Below are 18933 nucleotides of genomic sequence, written 5' to 3'. Positions count from 1 at the left end.
TGCGTCTAGAACATCCTTCCCCCAGATATTTGCAAGACTCTCTCACCTACAAGTCTTTGCTAAAATGTCACCGGCTTTCCCTGATCACCCCATTTTAAACTGCAATCATTCCACCTCCAGCCCATTTCCCTTTCAGAGTTAATTTTTCTCTCATAGTGTTTAACACTATCTGACTGATGGGTCCTGTCTTTTATTTAAAATTTTGATATTTTGTGAACCATGGATTTTTGCATTAATTTTGTGGTTTATTTAATTAATTGCATTAAAATACTACTTACCTTGATTGCTGCGTTATTAACCCCATGCCTCCTTAAATTTCACTGTATGGGTTTACTGACTTACACTTCTCCCTAGATGTAAGCTACATTGAATGATGGGAATATTATTTTGTCTGTTTTGTCCACTATTCCTAGCTTTTACAATAGTGGTCGATACATAGTAGCTGCTCAAAAAATATTTTGTGAATGAAAGTTTAATTTAGTGTCTTAAAAGATTGTCTTGGACTTTGTAATAAAGGTGCCATTTTACAATTGTTTAAAAATGCTCAATGTATTTAAATTGAAAGCCTGTAATATAGTAGGGTAGACTCAAAACTGCATTGTCCACTAACCACCGTTGTCATGGTTACACTAGCGCCAGACTTCTATTTGGAGAGTGAGGCGGGCCCTGGCAGTGGGAGGGAACTCCAGGCTCAAAACCTAGGCGTTGATCATAGAGTTACACATCCCTAATCCTAGAGGGCACTTCCGGAACGGTGATTTACTTTTTGCTGCCCAGGCCAATCTATGATTGGGGGCGAGCCGGGTCCTCTCTCCTAGGCCAAGCTTCCGGAAAACCTCTCACTGGTGTCTAAGTCGGGAAGGGGCCAGTCCCGGCGAGCGCGGCTTTGTGATTGGCGAGACGGATAGGGGGCGGAGCTTGGGGCGGGTACGGCCCGGGCGCTGGCTCTCGGCCCGGCGTGGCGATCCTGCCGGCGGCATTGGCTGGGCCTCCTGTTGGTGAGCGAGGGAGGTAGCGAGGGCTGAGGGACGGGTCGGGGACGGTGGAGCGGAGAGTGCTCGGTCCTGAGTGCTGAACCTCAGGACCCTGGGGTCTGTTCTCCCACGTGCATCCGTCCTCGGATTGGGGCGGGGTCACAATCACCTAAATTCTAGGATCTCCTAGTTGTTTCCTCCGTTGTAAAATGAGGGCAGGACTTCCTCCCTTGCCACCTCAGGTCGTATTTTGAGTGTCACCGTGTCCCTAGAAGTGCCCGTCCTGGAGAGGCCCTCCTGGTGGCTGAGCCAACCTTTCCATTTCTCGTATAGGAATATGGAGATTCAGAAAGGGGACTCATTTGACCAGGGTCACCCAGTCAGTGCAGGCAAAGCCAGCTCATAGATTCCATTGTTTCATGCAGCATGGCACTGCCTCCCAACCTTTTTCAAGTTCTGGTCCACATAGGAAATGATATTTGTGTACAAATATTTGTATGAGGTGGAAACAACAGGAATTGTGAGCGGGGACCTAGCTTTCCAGGTAGGGAGGGCTCTGTGCTCATCTGTTATGTCGCTTGTCACAGATGACCTCACATCTCTGAGCCTACCTCTTCTGCGAGTTACACATAATGATAATAATAGCAAACACTATGGTACTTACCATATACCAGGTTCTGTTGTAACCTTTGTGCACAGCTTTCCTGATTGCATTGCCGGGCCATTATGAATAGAACAATACAAAAGGCCTGTGTCGGAGGAATGGAGTACATGCTCTATAAAAAACGTGTGTGTGTTTTTAATTGAGACACAGTCTCATATCAGTTTCAAGTTTACAACACAGTGGTTCAAGAGTTACCCACTTTATTAAATCCTCACCCCAACGAGTGCAGTTACTGTCAGTCAACATAGGAAGATGTTACAGAATCATTGGCCATAAAAAATTTATTGAATGATTGAATTACTGGAGGCTCACTTTCAGAATCTGAAGTATAGGACACATTAGTTACTATACTGCTTTTGAGGTATTGCCTGTCGATAACCTTGAAAAAGTGAGATAATAGTAAGTATTCTCCTATTTGTGTAAGCTGAGGGGTCTGAGGACAGGCACACATTTGGTGGGGGGAGCGGGGGAGGGTATTAGAGAACCTAAGGCACTTAAATTATCAAGATAATTATCCCATTGCAGCCCTTTACTTTGTTTGTCATTTACTACTATATTTGATCAATAAACAATAATAATATCCTAAGTATTAGGCATTATGCTAGGCCCTGAAATCTAAAAATGTAGAAAACCTCATGAACTCATAGTTTAATGGAGAATAGGACATGAAAAATCATTCACTCCCAATGCCTTCACACATCAGTTTCTCAAAAACATTTCTGAAAATTACTCCATTACAGTAAACTATAAGTAGGTGTATAAATAAATGGGAGCACAGAAAAGGAAGAGGCTATCTCTGTTTGGAGTTGTTGGAGAAGGCTTTTTACGATAAGGGAACCTTGAGTGACAAATTGTGAGTTGCTGAGGGAAGTTGGCCTATTCCAGGAATGTTGATCAATCTGGGGTGTGTTAGAGGAATGGTAGGACAAGAAGCTGGAAGAAGTGTGTTGGGTGTTGGGATTAAAATATGAAGAGGCTTTGGTACTATCCTGAGAAAATTATAATGAGGAGCCATTAATGGATTGTAAGCAGGGGAGTGATTGAGTTAACTATCTTTTTAGCTGTAATATGGACACTGAATAGACAGGGGTCAGGAATCATTCAGTTCACACACTGACAGACATTTATTGCGTATCCACTGTGTCCAAGCACTGTGGTGCATGCTGCAGATCCAACTTGCAATAAAATAAACATGGTTACGGCCCACAGGGAGTTTATAGTGGTTCTCTCAGTGTGGTCCCTGGACAAGCAGCATCAGCATCTCCTGGGAACTTGTGAGAAGTACAGGTTTTCTGCCCATACCCCAGACCTATTGGGTCAGAAGCTCTGGGAGTGAGGCCCCACAGTGTTTCACAAGCTCTCCAGGTGATTCTGGTGCTCACTGAAGTTTCACTGGGCTACTGTAATATAGCAAGCGGATGGGGAGGCTAACCCAAGTTTGAAGCAGTAAGGATCAGAGAGGAGGGGATGGACAGGAGAGAAATCTTGGAGATGGACTCATTTGCTTTAGGAGGAGTCAAGGCAAAGGAGTTTCTGGTACAGGCCACTGGCCTGAGGTGGGGCCTCAAGTAAGTGACGGAGCCAGGTGTGGATCACATGGGCCTTGCCTCCCAGACTTGCACTTTTACACACATTCACACAAGGGCTCTGGGGTAGTGCCTCCCAACCTTCTTCAGGCCATGGGCCACCTAGGAAGTGATAATACTTGTGCACAAAGGAAATGGATGAGGCTGCTGAGAGCTAGAGGGAACTGCATGAGGTTCCAGTTTCCTAGAGTTGAGAAGAGTCAGCATCCCAGTCTCAGAATCCTGCAGGGGAGCTTTGCTCCACAGGATAAGCAGACATGCTCACCAACCTTGGCAGCATAAATCAAGAACCCTGAAATAGTTTATTTCAAAAACCTTAAATTAATTAGTAAAAAATAAAATAAAAAATAATAAATTAGTCAAAGAACCTTTGACTCATAATTACATTCCTGAAAAATCTCTCCCAAATATATAACAGAAAAGAAAAAAGCCTTCTATTCATTGTAGATTATGTGTAACAGAGAAAACTGACGATTGGTGGTAATAAATGATACAGTCAAGCAATGGAATGTTTTACTACCATTAAGAATATGTAAAATCAGAAACATGCGTGCTCATTCAAGAGACAATGTGCAGTAAGCCCCTGCCACCAGCCAGGTGGCGAGCACAGTAGATACAGTCCTTGCCTGCCCAGAGCTGAGTGCCCTGGGGTAAATGGGCAGACAAATGGGCAGTAACTTCAAAGAGTGATTGGGGTTTCTTAGGGAACAGGTGGCTGCTGTGAGCCGCTGGTCTTTGGGGTATGGGAATGGGACAAGGAAGGCATGCTGGAGGACAGGCTGGCAATCCTGAGGCTAGACGATGAGCAGATACTGGTATGCAAAGGGCATAGTGCATCTGTGAGTGAATGTATGTAGTGCAGCTGAAACATGGAGAGGTTGGGAGGGGCCACAGCCAGCTCACCTGCCAGCTGTGAAGGTCAGCGGCGTAGACCTGACTCTAAGGGTAGCAGGAAGCTGGTGGAGGACTTGAAGCAAGAAAAATTTGTTACCATGTGTGTTTTAGAAGTGGCCCCTCTGGCTGCAGTGTGGAGAATGGATTGGAGAAGGGCAGGGCTGGAAGCCGGGAGCCCAGTGAGGAGGCTGTTGCAGTAGCCCACGTAAGAGATAATGCTGGCCTGGTCCTGGGTGGAGGCTGTGGAGGTGGGAAGGGGGAAAGGTTCAACAGCAAGCAAAGAGGTGGAATGGCCGGGCTGAGGGCTGGTGCCTGTGGGGAGCATGGAATGGATGAACCCAGGTTTCTAGTTTAGGCAAAGGGCAGCTTGCAGTGATAGGCACCATTCAGAGTGATAGGCAGCACTAGATGGGGAGCGGGTTGGGGGGAAGTGCTGACTTCCTTCTGTGGTGCTGAGTTTGAAATACCCGTGCAGTGTGTCTTCAGGAGGCAGTTGAATAGGTAGATTTGAAGCTCAAGAGACACATACGGAGTGTTTACTCAGGGTCTTGAGCATGTGGCCTGACCAGGGGAGCATGTGCTATGAGGAGGAAAGGGGCACACGACATATAAGGTGGCAGAGGGGAGGTGTAGGCAAAGGACAGGGCTGGCAAACAAGACAAGGGATTGGCGGCGGTAGTTGTCTCTGGGCCAAGGGATTATCACTGATTTCCTTTTTTATTTGTTTCTGTTCTTTTCCCAGTTTTCTATAATATCAATAGCAAACATCAATTGAGCTCATAGAATGTGCCTGATATTGTTCTGATAACTTCTTGTAACTCTTCTAAATTCCCACAATAATTCTACAAGAGTGGTCCTCTTGTATTAGATGAAGAAACTGAGCAGAGAGGGGTTAAAACACATGCCCTAAGGTACACAGGGTACAGTCGGCAAGAAGCCTGCCTAGAATCCAGGCTGCCTGATTCTAGAGCTCATGCAGTCACCACACAACGGCCTCTCTCCACAGTATACTGTCATATGTTTATAAACTGAAAAATACTGATTTTTTTTTTCAACAGCAGTAAGAGGCAAGAGAAGTACTTTGATCTGCTAGGGTATCAGAAATGAGAGGATTTGCGTCTGCAAAACCAGTGGCTGTCACAGGCGGCTGTTGGAGACCAGACTGAGCCGGCCACTTCGTGGTGTAAGAACACAGTTAACCCTTATTTCTGCCTGGCTCATTTTTCTCCAGGCACAAGTACTTCCCTGTGCTGGAGTGTCATGGAAGGGCTGCTGACAGGATGCAGAGCACTGCCTACTCTGGCCATCTGCAGCCACCAGCTCCCTGGGTACATTCCTCACAGGTTTCACTACTGTGCCCCAGGGAAAGGGAAGCGCTTGGTGCTCTCTCGTATGTTCCAGCCCCAGAACCTTCGGGAAGACCAGGTGCTCTCTCCTGAAGGTAAATCTGGTAGTCTGACCTGTAAGAGCCAGCGGCTGATGCTGCAGGTGGGTCTGATCCACCAAGCAAGCCTGGGCTGTTACCACCTCCTGCCTTATGCTGTCCGTGCCATGGAGAAGCTCATGCGAGTAATAGACCAGGAGATGCAGGCCATTGGGGGGCAGAAGGTCAACATGCCCAGCCTTTGCTCAGCAGACCTCTGGCGAGCCAGCAACCGGTGGGACTTGCTGGGCAAGGAGCTGCTGAGACTTCAAGACAGACACGGCAAGGAATACTGCTTAGGACCAACTCACGAGGAAGCCATTACAGCTTTGGTCGCCTCCCAGAAGATACTGTCCTACAGGCAGCTTCCATTCCTGCTGTACCAGGTGACAAGGAAGTTTCGGGATGAGCCCAGGCCCCGCTTTGGTCTGCTCCGAGGCAGAGAGTTTTACATGAAGGACATGTACACCTTTGACTCTTCCCCAGAGACCGCCCGGCAAACCTACAACCTGGTGTGTGATGCTTACAGCGGCCTGTTTGACAGGCTGGGGCTGCAGTGTGTCAAGGTCCAAGCAGATGTGGGCAGCATTGGGGGCACCATGTCTCATGAGTTCCAGCTACCAGTTGATGTCGGAGAGGACAGGTTTGCACTCTGCCCCAGCTGTAGCTTCTCGGCCAATGTGGAGACACTAGACTTGTCACAAACAAACTGCCCAGCTTGTCAGGGACCTCTGACTGAAACCAAAGGTATTGAGGTGGGACACACATTTTACCTGGGCACCAAGTACTCCTCCATTTTCAATGCCCAGTTTATCAACGACCACGGCAAGCTAGCCCTGGCTGAAATGGGCTGCTATGGCTTGGGTGTGACACGGATCTTGGCTGCTGCCATTGAAGTTCTCTCTACAGAAGACTGCATTCGCTGGCCTGGCCTCCTGGCCCCTTACCAAGCCTGCCTCATCCCCCCAAAGAAGGGCAGTAGGGAGGAGGCGGCCGAGGAGCTCGTGGGGCACCTGTATGACCACATCGCAGAGGCGGTGCCACAGCTTCGTGGGGAGGTCCTGCTGGATGACAGAACCCACCTGACCATTGGACACAGACTGAAGGATGCCAACAAGTTTGGCTACCCCTTTGTGATCATTGCTGGCAGGAAGGCCCTGGAGGACCCTGCACATTTTGAGGTTTGGTGCCAGAACACTGGCGAGGTGGTCTTCCTCACCAGGGAAGGAGTCATAGAATTACTGAGCCAAGTGCGGGTGGTTTAATGCCCCCCAGTGCACTCCTGCCCCATCTCGCAGCCTCGCTGTTCACTCTAACTGCCTTCTCCTGCCCTCTTTTCTGGCGCTGGTCTCTCCAGAAACAGGGCAGCTCATGGAAGGTGAGACCATGTTAGAGAAACCAATTTTTTTTTTTAATGCTTAATATCTTTTATTAAAATTTTCTGAAAGTTTTAGAATGCTCAATTTTTACAAGCACTTATTTTTATTTTTATTTTATTATCATTAATCTACAATCACATGAAGAACATTGTGTTTACTAGGCTCCCCCCTTCACAAAGTGCCCCCCCACACCCCATTACAGTCACTGTCCATCAGCGTAGTAAGATGCTGTAGAATCACTACTTGTCTTCACTGTGCTGCACAGCCCTCCCCGTGCCCCTCCACATGCGAATTATACATGCTAATCGTAATACCCCCTTTCTTTTTCCCCGCCCTTATCCCTCCCTTCCTACCCATCCTCCCTAGTCCCTTTCCCTTTGGTAACCGTTAGTCCATTCTTGGGTTCTGTGAGTCTGCTGCTGTTTTGTTCCTTCAGTTTTTCTTTGTTCTTATACTCCACAGATGAGTGAAATCATTTGATACTTGTCTTTCTCCACCTGGCTTATTTCACTGAGCATAATACCCTCTAGCCCCATCCATGTTGTTGCAAATGGTAGGATTTGCTGTCTTCTTATGGCTGAATAATGTTCCATTGTGTATATGTACCACATCTTCTTTATCCATTCATCTACTGATGGACATTTAGGTTGCTTCCATATCTTGGCTATTGTAAATAGAGCTGCAATAAACATAGGGGTGCATCTGTCTTTTTCAAACTGGACTACTGCATTCTTAGGGTAAATTCCTAGAAGTGGAATTCCTGAGTCAAATGGTATGTCTATTTTGAGCTTTTTGAGGAACCTCCATCCTCCATACTGCTTTCCACAATGGTTGTAGGGAAACCAATTTTTATCCAGTCATTGTTCAGCCTAGTTGATCCTTTTCTCTTGACTTCACGCTGCTATTTACCATTTCTTTTAGATTCCATTGTGGAGGCTACTATTAAGAGGCAGAGAGGCAAGAAAGAGCTGAATTCTCATCTTGGCCCTCAGGCAGGTCACTTCCCTTCTCTCAGCTGACCTTCCACATGTAGGTTGGGAGTGGCTGATGGCCGAGGCTCCTGCCTCTGACAGTGCAACCATGGCCTTGCTGCATTCAGTAGGCAGGCTGCCAGCATCCTCCACTGAGAAGTTGGGCTGAGGTTGTGGGGAAGAGAATCAGGAGACCTGACTGCCGTCTACTCATTGGCGACTTGGACACAGCCCTTCCCCTGCTGGGGCCTCAGTTTCCCCATCTGAGCCATGAGGAAATGGAACTAGATCTGTAAAGTCCTTATAGCCATCGCTTTGGTTCCACAAGAGGTTCAGAATAGGCAGAGCTGGGTCCCCTGATTCTCCACCATCAAAGCCTCCCAGAAAGTTAAGATAATTAGTAATGGCCCAGAAACCACTTCTAGAGACCTGGTCCTATTGAGACGGCTTAACACTGATCACGTAGTGATTGAATAAAGTCAAACTGTTGAGAGGAGCCTTGCATGGTAATTAGCAACAGCGGTAACACTGTTTTAACAGTGCAGCAGCTTCCTGTCTTGAGACTCTTTCCTTTTTCTACCGATTCTATTCTCCACTCAGAAAAGAAACGGGTGGCTGGGAAAATGGGTTTTAAACCATCTTTTCCCACAAGTATCAGGGGCAGCAGGCTTCAAGTGCATGGTGACCTTGTTCTAGGTGCAGAGTTGGGTCCTTGAGCTATGACAGGGAGTGAATATTAAGAGGGGATATCTGCCTGAATTCCATGGAAAGCTGGGCTCAGACTTGAGCCGCCACAGAGGTGCAGCCTGCTTTCAGGACTCCTGCTCACCAAATTAGGGTCTCAACATTGCCAAATCTAACAAGACTCTTTATCTTGATTGGCCAAGCTCAAACCCACCCCCTCCTGAAAACATGCCTGACAGCTCTTGGAAGCCGTTTTCCCTCTGGCTATGCCAGCACTCCAGTGTTCAGCGCTCATAGCATTCCTTTGTGCTTGGTGTGTACACAGCTCGTTGTTTGGTGAGCCAATCTCTGGTGGTTGATGGTCAGCCCAGGGGCCTAGGCTAAGTCCTAGTGCACTGCGGTTCCTGCTAGAGTCACCCCACCTCCAAGCACACACCATCAGGGGTCCTACATACAGGCAGACCTCAGAGATAGTGCAGGTTTGGTTCTAGATGACCTCAGTTAAGCAAACTTTTTGGTTTCCCAGTGCATATAAAAGTTATGTTTACACTATAGTCTATAAGTGTGCAGTAGCATAATGTCTAAAAAACAATGTACATACCTTAATTAAAATATATTGCAAAAAATGCTAACCATCTTCTGAGCTTTCAGCGAGTCCTAATCCTTTTGCTGGTGGAGGGTCCTGCCTTGACGCTGATGGCTGCTGACTGATCAGGGTTGTGGTTGCTGAAGGTTGGGGTGCCTGTGACAATTTCTTAAATAAGACAGTGAAGTTTGCTGTATGAATTGACTCCCCCTCATGAATGATTTCTCTAGCATTTGATACTGTTTGATAGCATTTTACCTACCACAGAGTTTCTTTCAAAATTGGAGTCAGGCCTCCAACTTTGAAGGCTTGCTTTATCAACTAAGTTTATGTAATATTTTAAATCCTTTGTCATTTCAAAAATCTTCACAGGATCTTCACCAGGAGTAGGTTCTGTCTCAAGAAACCACTTTCTTTGCTCATCCATAAGAAGCAACTGCTCATCCATTTAAAAAGTTCTGTGAGGTTGCAGCAGTTCACTCGCGTCCTCAGGCTCCACCTCTGATTCTAGTTCTGTTTGCACCACATCTGCAGTTACTTGCTCCTCCTAAGTCTTGAACCCCTCAAAGTCATTCTTCCAAACTCCTGTTAATGCTGATATTTGACCTCTTCCAATCATGAATTTTTATTTTTTATTAAGGTATGATTGATATACACTCTTATGAAGGTTTCACATGAAAAAACAATGTGGTTACTACATTTACCCATATTATCAAGTGCCCAAAATCATGAATTTTTTTAATGGCATCTAGAATGGGAATCCTTCCAGAAGATTTTTAATTTACTTTGCCCAAATCCATCAGAGGAAAATCACTATCTATGGCAGCTATACCCTTATGAAATATGTGTTTTGAATAACAAGACTTAAAGTTGAAATGACTCCTTCACCGTGGACTGCAGAATGGATGTTGTGTTAGCAGGCATGAAAATGACATGAATCTCATTGTGCATCTACATCAAAGCCCTTGGGTGACCAGGTGCATTGTCGGCAGTCGTATTTTGAAAGGAATATTTTTTCCTGAGTGGTAGGTCAACAATGGGCTTAAGATAATCAGTAAACCATGTTGTTAACAGATGTGCTGTCATCCAGACTTCGTTGTCTCCACTTATAGAGCACAGGCAGAGTAGACCTAGCATAATTTTGAAGAGCCCTAGGATTTTCAGAGTGGTAAATAAGCAGTGGCTTCAACTTATAGTCACTAACTGCCATAGCCCCTAATAGGAAAGTCAGCCTGTCCTTTGTGGCTTTGAAGTGAGTACTGACTTCTCTTTGGCTGTGAGAGCCCTAGATAGCATCTTCTAAGAAAAGGCTGTATCACCTACACTGATGATCTGTTGCTTAGTGCAGCCACCTTCATTAATGATTGTAGCTAAATTTCCTGGTTAACCTGCTGCAGCTTCCCCATCAGCACTTGCTGCTTCCCCTTACACTTTTATGTTACACAGATGGCTTCTGTCCTTAAGCCTCATGAACCAACCTCTGCTAACTTCACACTTTTCTTCTGCAGCCTCCTCACCTTTCTCAGCCTTCATAGAATTGAGGGGAGTTAGGGCCTTGTTCTGATTAGGTTTTGCTTTAAGGGAATGTAGTAGTTGATTGGATCTTCTATCCAGATGCCTAAACCTTTCTCCATATCAGCAGTAAGACTCTTCCACTCGCCATTTGTGTGGTCACTGGAATGGCACTATTAATTTCCTTCAAGAACTTTTGCATTCACAGCTTGGCTGTTTGGTGCAGGAGGCCCAGCTTTCAGCCTGTCTTGGCTTTCGACATGCCTTCCTCACTAAGCTTAATCATTTCTAGCTTTTGGTTTAAAGTGGAAGACAGCGACTCTTCCTTTAACCTGAACACTTAGAGGCCATCATAAGATTATTAATTGACCTAATTTCAATATTGTTTCTCAGGGAAAATGGAGGCCTGAGGAGAGGGTGGGAGATGGGGAAACGGCCAGTGGAGCAGTCAGCGCACACACACGGTATTTACCTCCCATCTTTTTTTGGGCTTGGTTTGTGGTGCCCATGAAGAAAAATCAACAGTGGTAACATCAAAAATCATTGATCACATAAAAAGTAAGACTATTAATGAAAGAGTTTGAAATATTGTAAGAATTACCACAACGTGATGACACAGAGACATGAAGTGAGCGAATGCTGTTAGAGAAATGGGGCCAATAGATTTGCTAGATGCAGGGTCACCACAAACCTTCAATTTGTGAAAGACACAAGGATCTGCAAAGCACAATAAAGTAAACAAGGTGTACCTGTAACATCTATGCTAAGTCCTAATGACTCCCAGACCTCCTGCTGGAGCCGTGGTCCCATCATTCAGGCCAGGAGATGTGGATTCTGAGAGCAAATCTAGAAAGGTTGGATTGTAAGACAGAAGATCTTCTCCTTGGCTGCACACTGGAGTCACCAGGGTCCCACCAGAAATTCTGGTTGTGGTCTGGGGTATGGCAGGGGCATCAGAATTTTAAAGCTCTCAGGTGGTTCTGATGCGCAGTCAATTGGGAGCTCCTGGTGTTCAGGTAGCCAGCTTCTCTGAGCCCACTTTGTAGCTGAGCATTTGAGTAATTTCAGTTGTACATTATCAGACTGATGTGAGATATTTTTAATGGTTGTTTATTTGTTGAGGGCCTGCCATGCGCCATTTTCAGACCTTAAAACTGTGCAAGGTAAGGTGCTATTTTCATTTCACCCTTAAGACTGTGCAAGTTAAGATGCTGCTATTCTCCATTCACAGAAACCTGAAGCTCTGTTCAAGCAACTTATTCAAGAATGCACAGCTACTGAATGTCAGAGACAGAATCTGAGTATTGACCCAAACCATGCCCTTCCCATTGTACTGCATGGCGTCTGCCTTGGCAAAAGTGATTTCAAGAAATAAACTGAGTGTTTATGGCTGTCTAATCAAGTTAGCCTAAAGTAGATGAGAAATTAAAATTTGTGTCAATGGGTGCTTTTTTAAAATTTTAAACTTGCGTTCCATAAGTGTATTTATGGAAGGCTAACCTAATGTAAGCATTTAAAAAAAGCAGATTCCCAGAATAGAAAATTAATTTTTAACTCTTTGTAAATGTTCAAGTTACAGAATGATTTGAGGATGCTGTAGATTCATGGGACTCTAGAACAGGAGAACGTGGAACCTGCCTATCAAACCCTTTCACAGAAGAGAAACAGGCGTGGAGTGGTAATTAACCTGGCACATTCCAGCTGAATGGCCAAACACGTGTTTGCAAGCCAGGTACTCCATCCCCTAAATTAGGCTACTTTGCATGGATTTTGTTGCATTAGGAGAGGTCTGGCTGGATTAGCCTTTGAGCTACAAAAGCCTTGTAGGTCTGAAACAGGTACCTGTCTTCTATTCTCCAAGGGAGACAAATACAGGAAGTATAGTGATTGGTGCAAGGTCACACTGAACTGGAACCTATGTGTCCTGATTACTAAGCCTATGTTTCTCCCAGTAGCCAGGGCAGTATAATTTGGTGGAAAGATCAGAACTTTGAAGAGACATAATTCTCGATCCATTTACTAGGGATGTGACCTTAGCCAAACTACTTGCCCTCCGGGGTTTGGCTGAACTTATATGAAATGCATAACCTTTAGGGTGCTCTCAGGAAACACTTCCTTCACACCAGAAGACTTAGGAGATGCCCCCATTGGGAGCTCAGGTTCTGCTGTTAACTATATCTTGAGAGCTGGGTCTTGTTTTCTTGGTATGATGCTTTGCAACCTTCCTGTGGAATGCCACAAGCAGGAATTAAGAAACGCCTGTGGAATGGTTCCATCTCCTTAGAGGAAAGACAGAAATGTTCAAACCGTGTACCTTGCTGTCTCCTTCCTGAACTTGCCAATGATACCTCTTGCCATCCATTGATGAAATGAGGATGCTGGCAAAATAACAGGTACAGGCTGTATTATCATTGCTCATTCCTTGGGGAGATCTAGAAACAACTGGCTGGGAAATATTTAGCAGAATTAATACTTGGGGACAAAGGCTGGTGCATAACAAAACAATCATATAAATCAAGTTCAGAATGTAAATCAAGGGTACCATTAATACTCTGTTTTTTAATGGAAGAAACACTTGCTGGGCTATCAATAAAGGAACCTTGCAGAAATCTGTTGAAATTGTCATTTCCTTAACTACTTGAGTGCCAGGCCTCTTCACAGACTTTTTTTTTTAATGAGCTATGCTTTTTATTTATTTTTCTTTTGGTATCATTAATATATAATTACATGAGCAACACTGTGATTACTAGATTCCCATTATCAAGTCCCCACCACATACCCCATTATAGTCACTGTCCATCAGCATAGTAAGATGCTAGAGTCACTACTTGTCTTCTCTGTGCTCTACTGCTTTCCCCATGACACCCCACATTGTGTGTGCTAATCATAATGCATGCCCCTTATTCCCCTTCTCCCTCCCTTCCCACCCCTCTCTACCCCCTGCCCCCAGTCCTTTCCCTTTGACAATTGTTAGTCCATTCTTGGGTTCTGTGAGTCTGCTGCTGTTTTGTTCCTTCAGTTTTTGCTTTGTTCTTATACTCCACAGATGAGTGAAATCATTTGGTACTTGTCTTTCTCCGCCTGGCTTATTTTACTGAGCATAATACCCTCTAGCTCCATCCATGTTGTTGCAAATGGTACGATTTGGTTTCTTCTTATGGCTGAAAAATATTCCATTATGTGTATGTACCACATCTTCTTTATCCATTCATCTACTGATGGACACTTAGGTTGCTTCCATTTCTTGGCCATTGTAAATAGTGCTGTGATAAACATAGGGGTGCATATGTCTTTTTGAAACTGGGCTCCTGCATTCTTAGGGTAAATTCCTAGGAGTGGAATTCCTGGGTCAAATGGTCTTTCTATTTTTAGTTCTTTGAGGAACCTCTATACTGCTTTCCACAATGGTTGAACTAGTTTACATTCCCACCAGCAGTGTAGGAGGGTTCCCCTTTCTCCACATCTTGCCAACATTTGTTGTTCCCTCTTCACAGACTTCTATATGAAGACTCCAGAATGCTTTTTAGAATGGATTGTTGGCATCCAAGGGCACGTAAGGCTTTGTTTTAGAGTTAGGAAGTTTCTATAATGTGGAAAATGGCAAACTATTTTAATGATGTTACTGCAAACTTGGGGACAGGCTGACAGGTTGGGGACTTTGCTTTAACAGTGAAATCCCCAAAAAATCAAGTTACTTCATAAAATTTTAAATAATGATTTATGTCATAGTGATCAAGACTAGAGACTCTGGTGTTAGAGTGTCTGGGCCACTTAACAGCTATGTGACCTTGTGAGAGAGATTTTCTCATACTTTGCTTCCTTCTTAGTAAAACAAGGCAACAGTTCCTAGCTCACAGCAGGTGCTGGCTAAGTGGCAGCTGCCCTAAATTAGACCAGTTAGGCCTTTGCACACAGTAGGTGGGTGGGTAGTGTGTGGGCCAGCAGAATGAGATGGCACCTTTAGGCTCCCCACATTCACACCTTGGTGCAGGAATGGTGTCCATTCCTATTAAGCCAGTAGCTCTAGAGGCTGCTAATGAGTTAAAGTCCCATGGTTAAATCTTAATTGCCCTTGGCTAATTGAAACCATGCAGGGTAAGGAGAGTGAGCAGGTGGCACTTATCAGTTAGTAGTAACTGAGGATGCCCTGTTGGCAAGGGTACATCTTTTACCGAGGCTCACCCAGAACGCTCACAGGCTAATGGGAACGGTGGGGCAGGATGTCAGTGGTGTGGAGATTTGGCTGTGGGTTCTGGCATGGGTTTCTGAAGACTGGATTCTTCTACCCAGGCTGACAGGTTGGGGACTTTGCTTTGACAGTGAAATCCCAAGACTATCGTAACCTTGGAGTGAGCAGGCAGGGGCCACTGAATCTCCTGCCACATCCTCAAAGGCCAGGGCCCAGCTTGTTATTAATATTTCCTGAAAGGCTTGGGGGAGTCCTGGATTTGCGTTCTGGTGCTACTTTTTACTAGCTAACTGGCTTTGGGTAAGTTACCTCTCTGTTCCACTTTTCTTACCGTAAAATCGTGCTATAAACGTCTTTGTCTCCTTGAGGTGTGGGGAGGATTAAGTGAGCCAAAGCAGAAAGACCTAGAACACTGGCTGGCATGCTCTGAGCTCACTGGCTGGCAGCTGTTGTACTCAGCCAGGCCAGCATTGCACTACTCCTGGAATGTGCTTCTGGCCTTTGCTTGAAGGCCCATCCACCTCACCCCACCCCATCCCCATTCCTTCTTGAACTTCACAGCCCACATCCATCACATGTGAAGGTTTCCACCCCTATCTATTCAGAATTCATCACTCCTTCCCATGTCCTCAGTCAGAAATTCAGTTGTGCACCTGCTCTGTGCTGAGCAGGTGCTATGCTAGGTCCTGTGGTAGAGAAAGGCATAGTTCAGGGTCCTTGACTGTTTATAGAACTGTGCAGCAAGCAATTACTATGTAATGTGGTAAATGTGATGGTGCAGGTACCTTGGGACACACGGCATAGGAACCAGGAGGGTTTCCCAGAGGAGGCAACTGGGCCTGACTATAAAGATTAGGGATTACACGGTAAAGGGGAAGAGCATTTGGGGGTGGCGGGAGGGAAGCAGGTGTGAGTGTTCCAAGAGAGTGGGGGCTGACTTGCTTGTTGTGGCTGTGTGTGTCCTCATTGGAGAGCAGTTCCCAGCCCAGGGTTAGATCATTATAATAGTGTGGCCTTGAAGGCAGAGGCTGCGTGATGCACTTCGGCCTTAATGCCCTGCCCTTAGTTGATGCCAGTGAAATGTTTATAAAGCAAATGGAATAAAAGGAACACAGGAGCGGCAAATGGGCTCCGGACTGAGATACTTGGGTTCAACTCCTGGCTCTAATACTCACTAGTGATTAGACTGCATGCCCCCATCTCCTTATTTATAAAATGGGGGTCACAGACCTGAAAGTGTGTCTGTTAGGATGAAATGAGAGGATTCAGGTACGCAGTTTGCATGGTGCCAGCTCAGTATTGACAGCCACTACCTTTTCCTGTCCCCTGCCTACCCTTGCACACCTGCCAGCCTGTATTCAGGAGATGGCTTAAGGGGACTTTAATCCCCCACCCAGTTCTCTAGCTGCCACCCCAAATCCACAGAGGTAACCAGACAAGTCAGTGGTTCCACCTCCAGCCTGACCCCTGACCCTGGGAAGGCTGCACTCCCATCCTGTGGGGAGGAGGGGCCTGAGGGTGGGGAGAAACACTGCTTCAAATCAGGGTTGCAGAGGACACTGGGGACCTGCCTTCTCTCTAGGCCAGTTTTCTCATCTGTAAAATGAGGTCGGGGAGGGTTGAATCCTTGAGATCTCTAACTTGTTTCTGCTAACGTCCTAGGCACACAGGGCCAGGGAGGCACCTGGCAAGGGCCAGGCCCCAATACCCTGCTGGACATGCCCACCTCAGGGGCCACCTGTCCCCACCATTGGCCCCGTCCCTCAGGAGGGGGAGCACGCAGCACCCTTCCCCAACACTCCAGCCTTCCTCAGCCAGACTGCCAGCTGCCTGTAGCAGGGCCAAGACTGGGCCAGGCCTCGAACTCAGTGAGGCAGGCAAACTTGGCATGGCCTGTAGTCTTGCATGGCTGGGAACCACAGGATGGTGAGGGTTGGGGGGTGCAGCTGGGAGTTGGCACACATTCTAGGCCTGTGCTGCCCGCGAGGATCCCTGCTCCCTGCCCCAGCTGAGTTCTAGTCCTAACCTCTGAGGGCTGCTCTTTAGTCCAAGCCCATCCCACCCTCCTGCCAAAGATGGCAGAGGTAGGAGGAGGTGGAGCCTGTGGGCTGAAGAGGCCAGGAGCACTTTCTGGGGGTGTAAGATGAGGACATTGGGCTTGAGCATGGGAAGGCTGTTGCTGTGCTTGTGTGTGGAAGAGGGGATCAGAACAGGTCTCTGGTTTATTTTTTTTTCATTAATTCGTTCATTTGTTCCTCCATCCATTCACTTATCAGCACAAGCACACTCACACTCACTGAGCTCCAACTGTGTCAGGCCTGGGCACTCAGACAAATCCCCATCTAGCCCAGGCCACAGAAATACTGCTTTCCAGAAGGTTCAGTGTGTTTTCTTAAACAGCATTATTGACAGTTTGGGCCAGAGAAGTCTTGGTCGTGGGGGCTGTCCTGAGCATTGTAGGATGTTTCATGGCATCCCTGGCCTCTATTCTAGATGCCAGTAGCATCCCACCAAGTTGTGAAAACCCAAAATGTCTCGGCATTGGCAAATGTCCCCTGGGGTGCAAAATTGCCCCTGGTTGAGAATCACTGGTCAAGTGCTGCTGGTCTGCACAGATGGGCCTCTGGATATGGTTTGCTTGAATTAGAAGCTAGTTACTGAATAATTTTGTGCCAGGCTGGGCATTGCATACAGTGTCTGCACAGAAATGCCACAGGCAAGCCCATGAGGTGAGCACAGTGACTCACTGTGCAGATGAAATAGGCTCAAAGCAGCAGTCCCTTACTGTCAAAACAGCAGTTGGCAGTCACAGGATCCTACCTCTGGTCTAACAGCCATTCTAAGTCTCTTTTCTCCCCTTTCCACTTCTGCCCCACCTAGCTGTTGGGGGTGGGGGGCCTGCCAGGAGTCTACTGAAAGGGCTGGGTGGTGGGGATGAAGGTCATAGAACGAACCTTCTTAGGTGTACAACATGCTCTCATCTGGCATCTCTTCCCAGTTTCACAGTGTCCAGGACGGGGGCAGGGCAATCAGTGTGTTTCTCAGATGAGTAAGGTGGCAAGTGGAATCTGCTGTGCCCCATGAGGGTGAGGTGGCTGCTACAGGAAACCCTGCAATGACTGCTACAGTGTTGTTGCTAACTAAACTTCGGGCCTCTAAAATGAAGTGCTGAGTTCTTACAAAGAGAGCCAAACAGGGAGTCTCTGGCAGGGAGTAAGTGAGAATGGCCTCAGTATGGCCTAAGCCAGGCTTAAGAGGAGGCTGGACTTCAGCTTCTGGCCACAAGCCGCAGGCCAGGACCTGTATCTGGAAGGAAAGCTACTTGGTTCTTTTCATAAACATTCCACAGTAAACTGCCCTTCAGAGACAGCGAAGTGCACAGCACAAACCCCCAAAGTTAATCCATCTCAAGGACAGCAGCTGGTTCCAGTTTAATGATGCATTAGTTAGCTTTGCTATAGTAACAAACCCCCAAATCTCAGTGCTTATATAAGCTAATAAAGGATTTCTCATTCATGTTACAATCAATGGCTGCACACCAGCGGCTTCAGCTCTGCTCCATGTGCCTTACCATTCCGGCGCCCAGCTAAGGGAACAGCCCTTACCTGGGAAATACATTCTCACAGCAGAGGGAAAAAGCATAAGCTAACCACACACTGACTCTTCAAGCTTCTGTCTGGCCATATTCACTCACATCCCCCTGCACTGGGGCCGGGGAAGTACACTCCTCCCTGGGGAATGGGGTGGGCACTGCAAGAATGGCCACAGCTAAGGATATATGAAATCCTCCAGGAAGGAGGAAGCAAAGAGCTGCAGACAAAAATACAACCTATGACAATGACTTCACATGGGCAAAAAGGTTTTCCAGCTTAAAAGGCACAAAATCCTAAAATGTGAGAACAGGAGAGGAATCAGAGTTCACTCCAAGTCTGTCACAGTTCTCCATACTGCAAGATGAGGAAAAGTGGCAAACTTTTTACAGGTTCTGAAGGACCCCAGTTTGTAGTCTTTATAGATGTAGAAATAGGACCCAGCTTTCTTGGCTCCATCTCACCCCAACACATCTACAGC

The 18933-nt window shown here is 46.5% G+C and overlaps 1 protein-coding gene across 2 annotated transcripts; it reads left to right on the top strand.

The window, feature by feature from the left end:
* Positions 1–884: 884 nt before the first annotated feature.
* On the top strand, positions 885–6991 carry PARS2 (prolyl-tRNA synthetase 2, mitochondrial). 2 transcript variants are annotated; one of them, XM_036911201.2, is made up of 2 exons: positions 885–998; positions 5177–6991. In XM_036911201.2, exon 2 carries the CDS (start codon positions 5379–5381, stop codon positions 6804–6806), a length of 1428 nt encoding a protein of 475 aa, XP_036767096.1. In that variant the 5' UTR covers positions 885–998; positions 5177–5378; the 3' UTR covers positions 6807–6991. The 2 variants fall into 2 exon arrangements, with proteins under 2 accessions (XP_036767096.1, XP_057356217.1); XM_057500234.1 differs by lacking the exon at positions 885–998 and adding an exon at positions 1033–1518.
* The last annotated feature ends 11942 nt before the right edge of the window (positions 6992–18933 follow it).

The sequence above is a fragment of the Manis pentadactyla genome, chromosome 4 (assembly GCF_030020395.1).
Source record: "Manis pentadactyla isolate mManPen7 chromosome 4, mManPen7.hap1, whole genome shotgun sequence".
Lineage (NCBI taxonomy): Eukaryota > Metazoa > Chordata > Mammalia > Pholidota > Manidae > Manis > Manis pentadactyla.
The sequence above is the reverse complement of the archived record's forward strand: the minus strand, read 5'-3'. Positions and strand labels throughout refer to the sequence as shown.

Excerpts from the sequence above, each read along its gene's own strand:
- PARS2 (XM_036911201.2), top strand. The coding sequence starts at position 5,379 with ATGGAAGGGCTGCTGACAGGATGCAGAGCACTGCCTACTCTGGCCATC.